Below are 15,029 nucleotides of genomic sequence, written 5' to 3'. Positions count from 1 at the left end.
ATACCAGCTTCGCTTCAACTGAACCAAGACCTGGCAACAGCTCTAGTTTTGACTTAATAGAAGGAATATCTATTTTACCCCAAGATTAAATTATTACAATTATTAACCTATATGTTTTGTTGATGTTCTAATAAATATATAAATAAATACATATGTTGATTTTAATAATTTAATAGCATTATGACGCAGAGTAAGTAATGTTTTTGCACGTGAGTGTACCATGCGCAAACTTACCCCCACTACGTCGACAAATGCTCAAGAAGTTTGCCGGTTATTATACGGTGAATTAAGGTGAAGCTTCATGAACGAACAACACGTAAAAAACTAAAGTAGTAAGTTTAAGATTTCTAATTATCGTTAAGTGCAATCTTCGTAAAAACATTTAGCAATACATAAGTAGGTATATTAAGTTATGATTTTGTTAACGTTTTACACTTTTTTACATGTTTTAATTGATTTGTTAAATATAATTACAAATTATTGACTATGTATCATGTTTAATATTTATTTAAATTGTTATATCAATCTCGTGATTTATACAGTACATTAGAAATATATTCTAATCTAGTGTTTCAATAAAATGCCAACTTTACATACCTAATTATGAATGAAATATGTATGAATGGTAAACAATTCCTCTAGATTTTTTTCTTATTTTTAAGGTATTAATTTTTTATCTTGGTATTTTATGTACCTAGATGATAGCGGTTAGGAAATTAGTTTATTCCAAACAATTTATGCAAATAAATAAATAAATGTTACGATATAATACATACATTTAAGTCGTCAATTAAACTGGTATATGAAATAAAAAACACAAAAGTTACGTGATATTTTTTATTTTGTACTTATCGCAGTGTAAAAATCTTATTAAAATTATATCTAGATCATATTAGTTAGACACGGACAATGTATTTTACAATTTTTCTACATATTTACAGAAGTGTTTCACTCGTTTTGAAAAAAATATTCCAAAAACAAATTTTGTATGGAATACGTTATCAAACACTAAAATCAAATACAAATCATAAAGTATATACTTAATGTCTTAGTGTCTTTGATGTATTTTATTATTTGGTTTTAATGTTTTGTTGGTCGGGTCATAGCTTTACTAATTTAATTTTTTATCATTTTCTAGAATACACATTCTAAATATTTAGACTCATATATGAGAGCGAAATTAAATGATCTGAAAAAAACAATTGTGGGCAAAGGATAGCTGATATAAGAATAAATGTATTTAATAAAAACGTGTTTCACTGTGTGGTTCGCGTCCGCCACACGTTTAACTGTTATTCATCAACTAACGGAAGACGGTACACTATTGATGCAGACAGATTGTAGGGAACGACCCTACAGATACTATAGATGGTAGGGTTGTTCACAAGCCATATGCAAATGTATAATTATACGCTGCCATACCTATTGGGTCACAAGCCACGTCCATAACAAGAATATTGGTGAATCTTCAATTTATTTTACAAATACACTTTCAGGGTTTTTATCAACAGTTATATATCTTAGTTGTTTTTAATAAATAGGTACAGGGACCTTTGACCACATGTATGAACTACTCAAAATGTATTAAAAAATGGAGCACTCTGAATTGATTCGAATCAGTAAAACGTATAATATCCAACAACAGTCAATCTCATAAAGACAAATAAACGTGTCTTTGTTCAAAGTCCGTATAGTAGTTGCAAATCTGCAACTTATCCGAGTGAAACACATTATCCATTCCCACACATTCTTTGGCTTCCACGTACAATATGTATCTACGATTACAAAACGAATAACAGCTATGAAGTAAACGTATAATTATATTGCATAAATTGTGAAATCAGCTGACACAAAAAAAGCATTTGTGTTGTTTTTTTTTAATATAATTTTTCATAGCATTCCGAATGATTGATATGCTGAATTGCTCAATTTCACGATTTAAACCCCTTCCTTACAGCTAAAGTTATAATAGCACAAGACATCTAGCACGATCTAATTCAAATAAACTAAAACAGACGTAAATACAAAAAAAAAAAAACTTTTAGTGCCTCTTGTTTTTCAACAATACACCTTAACATAAATTAGTGTTTATAAAAAAAGTAAGGCCACAAAATAGATTTCTATTCTATAAAACTAAATTAATGGTCTTTATTGTACACAACGTGTAATTTAGGACTTTACTGTTATTACATTTTAAACTAATCAATGACTATTTCGTACAGGAATTTTTAGTAGGTACTGTATTTTATGGAACTACACGACACAATATTAAAAATGATTAAATAGTATTTACTATACAAAAATAATTTTAAATAGTAAATGTTAACACAAAACTTAATGTAATTAAAAAACGATTTGTTCACCACATTTCTGTGCATTGTTTTTCAAACCACCACAGCATACATATAGGTATCGATGGAGGCACTTGAGTGTTATCCGTTCAGTCATCACATCACTCAGTCTTCAAGTATTCAATGGCTATGTGCTATGTGGACTGCAGCGGCTGGTGCGGCGCCAGCCGTCTCCACTGTGTCTGCTGTTGTTCTGGAGTTTCATCTTCCTGTTGTGGTAAATCAATTAACGTAGTGTAAATTAAGCGAAGTTATGGCTACAGAAATAGCTTTCTGGTAGGCAGCGGCTTGGCTCTGCCCCTGGCATTGCAGAAGTCCATGAGCGACGGTAACCACTCATCATCAGGTGGGCCGTATGCTCGTCTGCCTACAAAAAAAACAGTCCTGCTAACACTATAAAGTCACTTAGACTGGTAATGTAACGAATAGGCTCTTGTGCAAGTCTGTACAACTTTTTTAACATTATAAATTGATTCTTCAGTCTTCTAACAATCACCTTCACACCAGTTTCATAATATAGGTGAAAAAGAAACTTCGGATGTGACTTTGGATATCTGAGTGAATTCAGCACAGTGATAATGTTTTGGATGGCGTGGCATACTTTTAAGTTTTTAATTAAAGTTTCGTTTGCCAATTTATAGAACCACAGAAGATCTTGAATAGAAACATGATCAATTGAAATATTCAAAAAACATTATAATTTAAATACAGATGTCAAGTTACAAGAAATGTGAAATAAAATATTGATTTTTACCTGTATGATTGTGATGGAGACAGTGTCCGGTTTAATATCATCTTTCTGATCTTCTGAAAGATGTGACTGGTCTGAATTGTCCATATTTCTGGAAAGAAAATAGTATTAATTCAGTCATTTATTACCTAGTGTATGATACTACTAAATTGGATGGAGATTGCTTTTAAACAATCCATTGTCTAGATGTTATTATGATAATATTTCTTCTAAACACTTACTTCCTACTCCCCGAGTGAAACCTTCCACCTTCACCTCTGATTCTGTTCATCGCGTGCCTGTGTCGCGATTCGTGCAGGTATTTCTGTGGTAATACATTTTAGATTAAAGCAATTTTGAACAAATCTTTTTCCCTACCTAATCGTTGGTAGCCTAAGGGATTACACCAACTTCACCGGTAGGTGAGCTCACGGGCTCAACCTGAGAGAATTTCTAACATTAGCCCTAGCAAGAGCAGTGCTACGCTGAATCTACTACTGGATCAAAATCGTGACCCACTGAGAACATCCGGCGAGAAGCTCAGTGAGTAGTATCTATGAGTTAGTTCGCAAATCGAATACTTCGTCAGATTCGATTTCAAAGTAGTGTTCCAACGCTTCTCTAAGATGCTTACGTATCGGTTCTAGTTGAACATTTAATTATCAATTTATCATCGAGTATATAATTTAATGATACAACTGTATAGTGTGAAAAACAAATATTCCTGTTAACATTTAGGAACATCTAGTAATAATATCCACAGTGACACAGTACATTGAACAGCCCAAAATCTTAAATTATTTTTATTATTATATTATTTAATTATTTAACAACAGGTGGGCTATGAGCTCGTCCACACATCTAAGCAATAAAAAAAAAACTTTTTATGAATGGAGACATGGAAATATGATGATTGTAAACTCACCGGCCGTTCTTTAGGTATTTTTCCTAATTCATGAAGTCTCGCTCTTGCAGCTCTACGTTTTAATATTTGCTTGAACTGTCTAGCATTTACATACAACAGAGGCTCTTCATCAGAGCCAGCGGCTGATGATCCCGGACCTTCTGTTGGAGTTGCTGTTGTGCTTGTGTTATTAGTGCCATTCACCATCTACAATTTTACTTTAATTACATAAATAAATATTATCTATTTAACTTAAAACTTCTCTTCATAAGTAAGTGTAATAAAAATCATAACCACAAAATTATAATTTGCGTAATTACTGGCGTAAGGACATCTTGGGTGCGCACGAGTAAGTACCATCACCCCGCCTATTTTTGCCGTGAAACAGTAATGCGTTTCGGTTTGAAGGGTAGAGACCTTAGAACTCGTATATCAAGGAAGGTGGCGCATTTACGTTGTGGATGTCTATGGGTTCCAGTAACCACTTAACACAAGGTGGGCTGAGAGCTCGTCCAGCCACCTATGCAATAAAACAATAAAAATAAAAAAGTCGCTTCTTTTATGAATCAACCCATTTAAAAATTGTACGATGTTGTTATAGTAACTTAATGAAACTTAGAAATATTTATCTAGCTACTGTAAAACAAATTTGACAAATAAAGAAAATGTTACTTCTATTCTGAGTATTAACATTTTATCGTATCTGTTTTAAATACAAACCATGACGATATTAGGTTGATTGACGATCTGCTGTGGCTGCACGGCGTTACTCACTCCAGCAACTTGCACAAGATTCCCATTCAAGTTGATAACTATAAAAATAATGATATTTGGAAAAATGCATTAATATGTGTATCATACATATTTAGTATAGCAGGGGCTCCCAAACTTCTTTTGTCTACTGCCCACTTTGAGAATAAATTATATTTTAGCGCCCCACTATAGCGAGAGCTCAGTTGGTGTCTAAGTCCTAGATGAAATTACAAATCGCCTCCCAAGCCTCTACACAACGCCCCTTTTAGGCCTCTTAGTCTCTTAGTGCCCCCTTTAGGCCTGAAGCACCCATAAAGGGGCGTTATCGCCCACTTTGGGAAAGGCTGGTTTATAGGGTAACCACTTGGTTTTAGACCAAAAACCTGTGGCATTTAGAATATCAAATTTACTCCTATTTCTGTCGCATAACAGAAATCCATTTCAATATACTATTTTTCATATATTTCTACATACTATTTTTTTACGGCACAGAAACAGAGATACTATAAGAATGCTACTTCTCTACTGATTATGTTGTTAATGTTGGTTTTTAATAAAGTATTTTTTTAGAAGTTTTTTTCTATCATTAGAAGTCTCACCAGCAGGTTGATGAATTATTTGGTGTTGGTCAATGGATGGTTGAGCCTGTGCAGTCGGTTGGTACAGAAATGTCTGGCCGTCAGGTGTCTGAACTAACTGCATTGGCTGTACATTGTTCCCTCCACCTGAAATGTAAGGTGATGAAATATTGCTATTCTTGTTTTCTTATAATGATGTTCACTATTTTAATCTGAACTATTTCATTATCGGTCGAAAAGTTAAATTATTAAAAGATGAAGGCATAACTCTCCTCATAAAAAGTGATTTAGAAAAACTGTATGGGTTTTTTAATATAAAATTTACCTTGCAAATTTGAAATCGGTAAGACTTGAAGTTGTTGGATCTGCTGCCCATTCGGAGCTGCTACCTGTGAATTTATAATAACTTATAATTTATAATTATATGTAATTTATAATAACTTCAATAATGTGAATTTATTAAAAGTATTATTCAGTATTGACGGTCACAGTAGTATGTACTGAGTTGTGAGTTTTATTTATAAATCAGCGTCTTATATTTTAAATGTTTTCGATTACTGGTTCCTAGTGTATTAATTTCATAATCAGCTTATAGTATCATGTACTTGAAGTATTATCTCAAAAACCTATTTTTAGATGTTAATTAAATAGTACCTGAATTTGAGGAGTCCCAATCTGAATGCATGTAATTAAATAATATTATAAGTTAGTAACTAAATATTAATATTAGTTCAATAAAGGCATAATAGTATTTTCTTCAGTTTTCGTGAGAACTGTTGGTCTTATTATAAAGGTACAATTTTCAAAACTACACAACTTAAGCCAAACTTTTCTATCACTGACTTATTAATATTTTCTCTTCCATTTGACAACAAAATGTTGTTTCAATGTAAATAGAACATAAGTTATTTACTGTTACATCATGGAACATCTCCCCTTATCTATTTATAGCAACAAATGCAGATTTTTCCAACATTTAAATTTTTTATTACTTTTTTTTATTTAAAGCAATAGCGTCTGATAAAAATTAGTTCATTTTGAAATAATATTTAAATATCACTTTTCATAAAAAGTTTTAAGTAATGTAAAATTTATACCACAATATGTTTTATTTCCAATTAAATTAAATATTTTTATAGATTTAAGTTTTATACTAAAAGAAGTGGCATCTTATTGAAATATTGGATTGGAATATATACAATTATATTCTATATCTCATTAGACAGGTGAGTTGCATAAATGTGCCATATGGGTGTCTACTCTTTGTTTAATCTCTTAAATCTTATTTTCGATAACTACAGAGATGGGATGTAATAGGGCAATTCTAGACCAAAACTCTTAAAGAAACCAGGAATTTCAGGCCCATTCACGCTGTTCAACAATTACTTATTATATTGTTTTTACTAAACCAAGTTCTTTTTGTGTACATTTTTATTGTTGCAAATCCTTTAAGTACCTCGCCATTTCTACCACAAAGCAGGCTTTTGAAGCGTAGGACTGAAGCTACATATATCAAAATTTAAAACTTTGAAATCTTGAAGATTGATCTCACATTTCAAAGTAGCAGCATTCTCACATGTCTAATAGTCTCAGTAATTTAACACTGGGTGGGCTGTGAACTCATTCACCCATCTATGTAATCTATAAAATGCATTAAAAAGAGAAATAAAGGAATAGGAAATGAGACATTTACCATATGGTATATTATACCTGAATAGTCTGTGTAGGAGTTGCTATTGTATGAACCATGATCTGTTGACCATTAGGACCTTGAACCATGTGCGGAGAGGTGTTCATCTGCAATACTTGCAACTGTTGTCCATTGATGGTCATCACTTGGGGTCCATCTGCATTCTGGATTTGTGCATGCTCCATCGTTGTTGAATACTGTTTCAAAGATTTATGTTTTTATAAAACTATTTTTTACAAAAAAACCTATTTTCATATTTAGAGCAATTTTGTAGTTTTTCATCATTCATTTTTGTTATTTAGGTTTGTTCTTGTGAGGTATCATATTTTTATACCACACTTGACTAAATACCTATAATTTACCTATTATCAAAAATAGTTTCTTAGTGCTTACTGATTAGTCAAAAACTGAGAAGATTCAATCATTAAACAAAATATGCTATGTCCCAGACACTACGAGCTGCTCTTACTTCATTAATACCAATCCTTAATAAATTTTTTCAACTAGATCTCATAACAAATGTTCTTTGCATATTATCTTGTCTTAATTAACAGAGGCAGTACTTATGCTGAAACTTCCCAAGAATGATGCATGCCAGTCTGAAGGGTATCGATTATACTCATTCAATTGTGACTTCGATTCAATACCTTAAGGTTGCATTTATAATGCGTTGTCTCACTTTAAGCAGTGTAAGCTCATTTGCCCAATCTAGTCTGTCCACCTAAGCTAATAGAAAACTAATCAAATCCGGACACACCAACTGAAGCTTTATCTTTACGCCATCAGCTGTCAATAATATTTTACTAAGGGACAATGTGCAATATCTTGCTTAGCTAAATGTTTCTGTAAACAAATAAATCTAATCTCATAGTAAAATAAGTTTAACTACAACTACTGCGAAAAATAGCTGTACCAAAGCAAGTGTCTATCTTTGAAAGTCATGAATGATAATTATGAGCCTAAGTTGAATACAACTAATTGAAGGAGAATCGCTTTGGGATTTCGACAGACTGGTGTTTGATATATGCAAAAAAATTGAAATCCACAAAAAATATAGTAGAATTTCCCTCAATTTACTTTCAGGGAACTTTAAGGCAGTACCTTTATATACACGTCACAAGGACTCGCTAAGTACCACGGAACAAGCCAACGTAATCAAAATGGCTGTGACTGCGTTTCAGGTAATTTCGTCAGACATTTCACATAAAATTACGAGAAGACTGAAACTCTCGCTAATATTTATCAGTCCGAACATCGACACAGCGATCATCTTGGAACATTTAATGAAAATAAATATTAAACTTACATTGGACCCTCACTGGTTTTTCAATGATTGGTTGACAATAGATAGACCAATGGCCGATGTCAATGATCTGGGGGACGCAGTAGATTGGTTCGAAGTATTACCACTCCCAAACAAGCGGGCTTCACTAAATATCCAATGGTTCACGTAATTAATTCCTTGTCTATGGTAGTTGTGAGGTACTGTCAGTGACTCAGTATTCAGTAGGTAGGTAGTCTTTATAAAGTAACTTTCCAATGTTCGTTATAAGAGACAAAACAGCGGAACGTAACTTTTTAGCGTTTTAAAAAAAGTTCCATTAGTTTTCTTAGAACTTTACTATTCTAAAAAGACTCATTTACTACAGTGCCTATGAGTGTTTTCTCCCATGAGCAGTCTTGGACAGATCCAAATGTTGTTGTCCACAATCTGTATTTCATTTACAAAATTTTAAACTGTCCATTTATGCTTCATTTGAATATTTCCTGAGCACGATTCAGGCTTTAATCATATTTCTTCTATTCTGTGATAGCTATCGCTACAAGTTATAGTCCTTGTCCTGTTCAATTGATAAATTTATTTAAATATGTGATACTGTGGCCTTATGAGTTCAACACCTTTGTCTGTACAGTAAGACAAAACAACAACAACAAATGTCTGTGGTGACGCTTCAGATCGCAATCAGTCATTGCTTTGGATAATTTAAATACATCTAAATTACACATAATCTTGCGTTCCTTTACTACAAAAATATAATATTCTAATGTTTTACAGCAGTAGAGGATTGTAAAATGAATTCCACTGTATCTGATGATTTAACTCGGGAAAATTCAGCTTCAGAGATCTTTAAGTGCATAAGTAGGTTATGTTTTTGATTGTAGAATTTAATTTTCTTTTGTTTTTTTTCGTGTAGCAGAAATTCGATATAATATTATGTATTTTTCAGAGGATCTTTCCGCTAATAACAGAAACCTCTCATTACTACACAAAGAACTTTTGGAAATTAACCTTTCGGTTAAAACCTATGTACAGGAGAGTAAAAAACGGTTGCAAGGACTAAGACTTGATTTAGCGCACGAGGCCAGAAGCTCCCATCAAGTGGTCGAATTATTAACAGAAAAATGTATGAGTGGTCAGATTTCGTTAACGCTTCCAAAATTTTGCTTTAATTCAATATCTAAAACTATGTTACTAAATGCTTTGCATTTCATATAGTATTTGATATTTCAGAACAATGTCAGCAAAGTCAACAACACCGCGCAAACGAAATCAAAGGATAACTACAAGATTATCACAAGAGAACATCAACAAATGTAACAAATCAGTAGAAAGACAGCGAGCTAGGACTTTTGTAACATGGTACAAGCAAATGATAGACAACGAAAGACAAAACTTAGCTCTATACCTAGCTGATGATGCGTTTCTGGAATGGTTTGGGCGCACAATAAAAACAAGAAAGAAAGTGAGTGCCTTCTTGAAACATGATATGCATTGTTCAAAGCACGACTTTACATCTGTTGAAAGTATAGAAAAAATACAAAATAGACATGAAAAATTACACAGGTAATTTGAATTTTAATTTTCAAGAAATAATGTAGACTACTATCTAATCATCATTCTATAAATTATTTTTTCTATTCATTTCAGGAGAGACGATGGAACTTTAGTGAGTCCTCTACATTCCCCAGAGATAAAAACAGGAAAGCCAGGCAAAAAAAAGCTAAGTTTCAACTGCAGCCCTGAGTGGGCTGAAGGATGTCAGCCATTAGATGAAATTAAAATTGATAAGAAAAAAGTAAAAATAGAAAATAATGTGTATGAAATTGTTGAACAAGAACAAAATTCTTTGAAGAGACAATATCCAGAAGATGAAAATAACATTGATATAAGTCAGAACGGTGATGGAATGGAACAGAAGCCAAAAAGAAAATGTATTCCAGTAACACCACCAAATCCAGAACTAGGTCAAGGTGATTGTCTTCCATCCACAAGTGGAACTGATTCAGACAAATCTCATGACACATTGAATGCCCAGTTGCAGAAATTAGCAGTTGAATGTAATGGGTATATAGAATTTACTAGAACTAGAAATAGCCGAAGTAATGAGGGCATGAAATGGGACAGAAAGTGTAAAGTCCAAATAAGTTATTCAGAAGATCCATTAAATATTGGAGAATATATAATTTGGGCATTGAGATATACAGATGAAAGTAAATGCCGTAGGAACCTCCTTCCTGATTTTGAAGAAGTAGCAAGAGAAGAAATACGTACATAAGCAAAAATACCAGTGCATTAAAAATTTTGTTATCTGAAAACCTATAAGGATGATGGTCATGTGATAATACATTTGTGTTATGTTTTACTGTGTTTTTACCACTGAATATTAATATTATGTTTATTTTAGTTAATGTTAAAAAACATTCTCTCAAATGTAGTAGATAATTTTTATATCCAGTCTATACCACCGCCATTTGAAAACTATTACATTATGTATTATTATTAGTCTTGTAACAACTCCTAGATGTAGGTTTATATTGTTTAGTGTGCCAAATGTTTATTATATCTAAAATATTTGTTTAGCAAACAATGTATTATGTGGAAACTAGCATGTAGCTTGTAGACAGGTGAGGCTGAACACAATTTGCATCATCTTGAGCTTCACATTTTATTCTTTAATTTCTACTTATAAATGTAATATTCATTTAAGTTTTCTGTTATTATTATGCTGGTGAAGTATTAAGATTTTTGTTTTCATTATACTTTGACAATAAAAATGTTTATATGTACATAAAAGGTTGTATTATTAATTCACCTTACATTACTTTAACAAAAAAAAAGTAAACATAATATTTCATTTAAAATCTTCCCATCAACTTTACGATTGCAGGCTGATTTTAATTTAAAAATATTAAAACACAAAAGTTTCATACACATTAAGGAAGGTAGAGGTAAGGAGAAACGTCTCTGTGTGTGGAAAAGTTTCTGTTAAAATTTGCTAAACTTGTTTAGCGCTACAGTAGCAACCGGGTAAATTTTTAAAAAGGCGCTGAAAGTTATTAGAATAAGATAGAGTAATAAAATAGGACGAAAAAGCTGTAAGCACTGCAAAATCACAATAAGTATCTTATTTAAAGCTCATAAGAAAATGCAATCGATGTCTCCACGTTTTACCATAGCAATCATTTTAGGTTATATTGACGAAATTAGTTTGGACTACGTAAACATGTGAGGTCTTATATATTATACTCTCACTAACTACTTCTTGCTATTCGTACACTCTTGACAGAGTGGTCGTGGTCATGCATCAGACGGATCCTGCGATATCGATGCTCTCGCAATGCGACGCCATGTGGCACGATGTTTCGCAGAGATGTTTCTAACTACTTAAGTCATTAAATATATTAAATTTCCTAACTCAGCATACTTCAATCAGTTAACAACTGCTCAATTCTTATCATACCCTGTGCCTATGCTAGCGCCATTCTAGTGGATTTTGGACGGTTATTTAGCGCTGAAAGTGGGACACTCTTTCAAGCTTCTCCCCTAAGAACTAAGAGACGGTTCTCTTTACCTCTAGGTACCCTCCATAATACAAATTAACAGCCTATGTGACAAGTTAGTAGCAGTGTTGCCATTCCTTTTATGACTATTTTCTTTAAATATGTAAAACAATAAAACTAGTTCATTTGTCAAAATCAAAGTGTTATGTATGTCCTATAATTTTGAGCAAATTAACATCAGATCTTTATAATTTTCTGTCTGGCACCATATGCATAAAAGTGTAAGCCATTGCTTATTATCAAACTATATTATTTTTAACTTATGTAAAATGTACATGAAGTGATTCCTCCTCCTCCTCATTAGGCATTTCCTTTTTTTTAAATGTATATTCAATCCCTAAAAATTACAAGATTTATTGTTATTCCTATCAAAGATTATTTGATTACATACAAAAAGTAACAAAGTACTCATCCTGTAATAATACTAATACTAATCACATTATAATTTAAACAACAATTAAAAGTAAACACAAGCTTGTTGTGCCGATGAGTAGGTTACATAAGATACGAAATTCATTTGGGTGTTTGTCTGTGCGCCTGTACAACAAAATCCCACAAGATGTTCAGAACCTACATATACATAGGTTTAAGAAAACTGTTAAAGAACATCTGTGCAATAAAGCTTACTATAAAGTCAATGATTATCTAGAAGATTGCACAAAGTGGGAATGAGTTTTTCGCTCCGGGCATTTCAATATTGTAGTAATTGTTACGTTATAATACGAATTGTAAAAAATTCATATTAAAAAAAAATCGAATATTAAAAAATTCTTATTAAAAAATAATAATTTCTTATTAAAAAAAAAAGGTATGCCCGCTGAGTTTCTTGCCAATTCTTCTCAGGACGGAGGCTAGTTCTTGTGAATTGGCGGTAGTTCTTTTGACGTTCAACAAGTATGTACTTTCATTTATGTTGAATAAAAAATTTTTAATTTGATTTGATTTGAAAAGGTAATTTGCTAAGTCAAGTACAGACATATCGTGAAGGTATTTTAAAAATATTGCATCACCTTTTCAATTACAATTTATTTTGTTTCATCTTTTCAACTTCCTTGTAGTTGTTCATGTTCCTGAACTGTTTGAGGGCTGAATTTTTAGATAGGTTGAAAATATCAAGGGATGAAAGGCTATTTAGTTTAAGCAACATTTTTGCAACTTTATAGGACAGCCATTTAAAGTAAAAAATTTGGGAAATTATCATAACAAAAAACTTCTTCAGTTATTTCAATGGGGTAAATTTAATTGAAGTTCAATTAAAGGCATGGAATTATTGACACTAATAGCAAATAAAACAGATCTTTAATTACAAAGATAATGTTACATATTAAGTATGGAGAGAGACTCATAGTGATGGGTAAAGTGGATGGAAAACGATGAGAGGTTGGAGCCGAAAAAGATGGAGTGACCTAGTGTCCGAGTATCTGGATGTGAGACTGAGCCATGCACTTCACTGTGCCACTGACCGACATAAGTGGTTACAAATTACAAAAAAAAGGTCACAGGTCAGGCGCATCACGATGCTCAGCAACGAGCAATCGACTGAAAAAGGAGGAGGAGGACATATTAAGTGAAATGTCACTTAAACCAATTATCCTTTCACCCCTCCATATGTGCCTGAAGTGCTGTAGTTAGCTAAAACGCTGTATTAAACATTTTTTATATGTACAAAGACAAACTTAAATTGCAATTATATGAACAAGTCAAAAGATGTACACGCGCTCAAGATAGTAAGCTTATCTGAAGTCGCTTTGTGATGGTGCTGCATTGCAATTTTTAGTACTATGCATTGAAGCCCTATCACACAGCATAGCACCGCAACAGTTAAGTGTAGTTTACGAGAACCAAGCCCAAAAAAGGAAGACAAGTGACAATCAATGTAATATTTAATAAGACTTGATACTGAGAGGCAAAATTTTGATTGATTCATAAGTGATCTTTGCATAATATGAATTACTAAAGTTGAAGAATTGGCTGATCACAGTTACAAATTTATTTAAAAGAAATACTACAAGAAATACATACTATTATTATTCTATTATTATGATTCAAGTTTTTCTAGGGAAAATATTGATTTAGATATAAGAACCAATCATTACAATTCTATAGAACAAATTACCTTAGTTATTAAATGATATAGTTTAAAGTCACATTATGTATCATCAAAGACACAAAATAAATGGCAGTTTTATGGACTTTTTTTCAAAAAGATCAATATCTATTGTAATTGTGCATCAAAATCTTGTCCATCATTTAATACATTAGGATCTTCTATATCCTCTTTTGCATCATTCTCAAGGACTGGCTCATTAATAGGATTTTGAACAACATTCAAAGCAGGGCTTTGTTTTGGTGGCACAGCTGCTGGAGTCACTTTAGATGGTACAGGGGGATTAGGAGCACTCTTAGTTGTTAAAACAGCACGCAGCCTTTCAATTTCTTTCTCTAATTCTTCGATTTTCTGTTTTCGTGCTGTTAGCTGGCTAGTATATTTCTTCTTTTCCGATCTTAGTGTCTCCAGCATAGCAGACTCGCTGACATGCAAATTTTTTAATGACTGCAACTCAGTCTTACACATGTTGACATCATCTTTTGTGTTGTTTATTTGAATTTCCGATTTTGTTAGTTTAGTTCTATACTCTGATAGATCCTCCTCTAGTCTTGTTTTATGTTTATTTAAGTCGCTTACTTTGTTGGAGTAACTATCGCGTTGTTCGAGTAACGTTATCGATTCTTCCATGCATGTGGTTTGCTGTTTTGAACACTCTTGTAGTTGCCTACTAACTTCACTAATTCTGTTTCGCAATTCAGTTTCAAGATTCCAACTATTTAACAGTGAAAGGGTCAACAAAATACAAACGGCAAATACAATGTACATAGGCCAACGTCGCATATTTTCTAAACCCATTTTTCAATCTATTTTTATACACAACAAAAAGTATTTTGTAAATAATTTATCTACACGGTTAGGCACTTCAGATTAATAAATTCTTGTCAGTTTGTTACTGACATAGGAGAAATAAACACTCTCAAAACATGTCAGTTAGGTACTATGTACATAGATTATACACTTAATATATTAACTATGTAGGTACCGTATCTACTGAATGAAAGCCGAAAAACATGTATTGTGTACAACCAAATTGTGTAATCAGTCAATGGGGTTGGCAACTGTCAAAGTGGC

General features: G+C 32.4%; 3 protein-coding genes across 6 annotated transcripts; 1 reads left to right on the top strand and 2 right to left on the bottom strand.

Moving 5' to 3' along the window:
- Window positions 1-823: 823 nt before the first annotated feature.
- Window positions 824-8,847, bottom strand: Nf-YA (nuclear factor Y-box A). 4 transcript variants are annotated; one of them, XM_028171322.2, is made up of 10 exons: window positions 8,313-8,471; window positions 7,027-7,203; window positions 5,971-5,991; window positions 5,642-5,705; window positions 5,338-5,463; window positions 4,706-4,797; window positions 4,007-4,192; window positions 3,324-3,406; window positions 3,106-3,193; window positions 824-2,560 (listed from the first exon to the last, which is right to left on the bottom strand). In XM_028171322.2, exons 2-10 carry the CDS (start codon window positions 7,189-7,191, stop codon window positions 2,486-2,488), a joined length of 900 nt encoding a protein of 299 aa, XP_028027123.1. In that variant the 5' UTR covers window positions 7,192-7,203; window positions 8,313-8,471; the 3' UTR covers window positions 824-2,485. The 4 variants fall into 4 exon arrangements, with proteins under 4 accessions (XP_028027123.1, XP_028027132.1, XP_028027142.1 ...); XM_028171331.2 differs by having other exon boundaries at window positions 8,108-8,337; XM_028171341.2 differs by lacking the exon at window positions 5,971-5,991 and having other exon boundaries at window positions 8,313-8,847.
- LOC114240674 (uncharacterized) lies at window positions 8,515-11,081 on the top strand. Its single transcript, XM_028171310.2, has 4 exons — window positions 8,515-9,146; window positions 9,235-9,411; window positions 9,519-9,851; window positions 9,936-11,081. The coding sequence occupies exons 3-4, from the start codon at window positions 9,523-9,525 to the stop codon at window positions 10,561-10,563; spliced, it is 957 nt and encodes a 318-aa protein (XP_028027111.2). The 5' UTR covers window positions 8,515-9,146; window positions 9,235-9,411; window positions 9,519-9,522; the 3' UTR covers window positions 10,564-11,081.
- LOC114240698 (uncharacterized) lies at window positions 11,071-15,012 on the bottom strand. Its single transcript, XM_028171353.2, has one exon. The coding sequence runs from the start codon at window positions 14,751-14,753 to the stop codon at window positions 14,064-14,066; it is 690 nt and encodes a 229-aa protein (XP_028027154.2). The 5' UTR covers window positions 14,754-15,012; the 3' UTR covers window positions 11,071-14,063.
- Window positions 15,013-15,029: the final 17 nt, after the last annotated feature.

The sequence above is a fragment of the Bombyx mandarina genome, chromosome A1, assembly GCF_030267445.1.
Source record: "Bombyx mandarina strain Sakado chromosome A1, ASM3026744v2".
In the NCBI taxonomy this organism is placed as follows: domain Eukaryota; kingdom Metazoa; phylum Arthropoda; class Insecta; order Lepidoptera; family Bombycidae; genus Bombyx; species Bombyx mandarina.
This window is presented reverse-complemented; position numbering and strand designations above follow the sequence as displayed.

Coding starts and splice junctions, on each gene's coding strand:
- LOC114240698 (XM_028171353.2), bottom strand. CDS start 14,753: ATGGGTTTAGAAAATATGCGACGTTGGCCTATGTACATTGTATTTGCC.
- Nf-YA (XM_028171322.2), bottom strand. CDS start 7,191: ATGGAGCATGCACAAATCCAGAATGCAGATGGACCCCAAGTGATGACC. Junction 4,193..4,705: donor ATCAACCTAATATCGTCATG/GTTTGTATTTAA, acceptor GTAAAATTGTAG/ATGGTGAATGGCACTAATAA. Junction 2,561..3,105: donor TCTCCATCACAATCATACAG/GTAAAAATCAAT, acceptor TTACCACAACAG/GAAGATGAAACTCCAGAACA.
- LOC114240674 (XM_028171310.2), top strand. CDS start 9,523: ATGTCAGCAAAGTCAACAACACCGCGCAAACGAAATCAAAGGATAACT. Junction 9,852..9,935: donor AGACATGAAAAATTACACAG/GTAATTTGAATT, acceptor TATTCATTTCAG/GAGAGACGATGGAACTTTAG.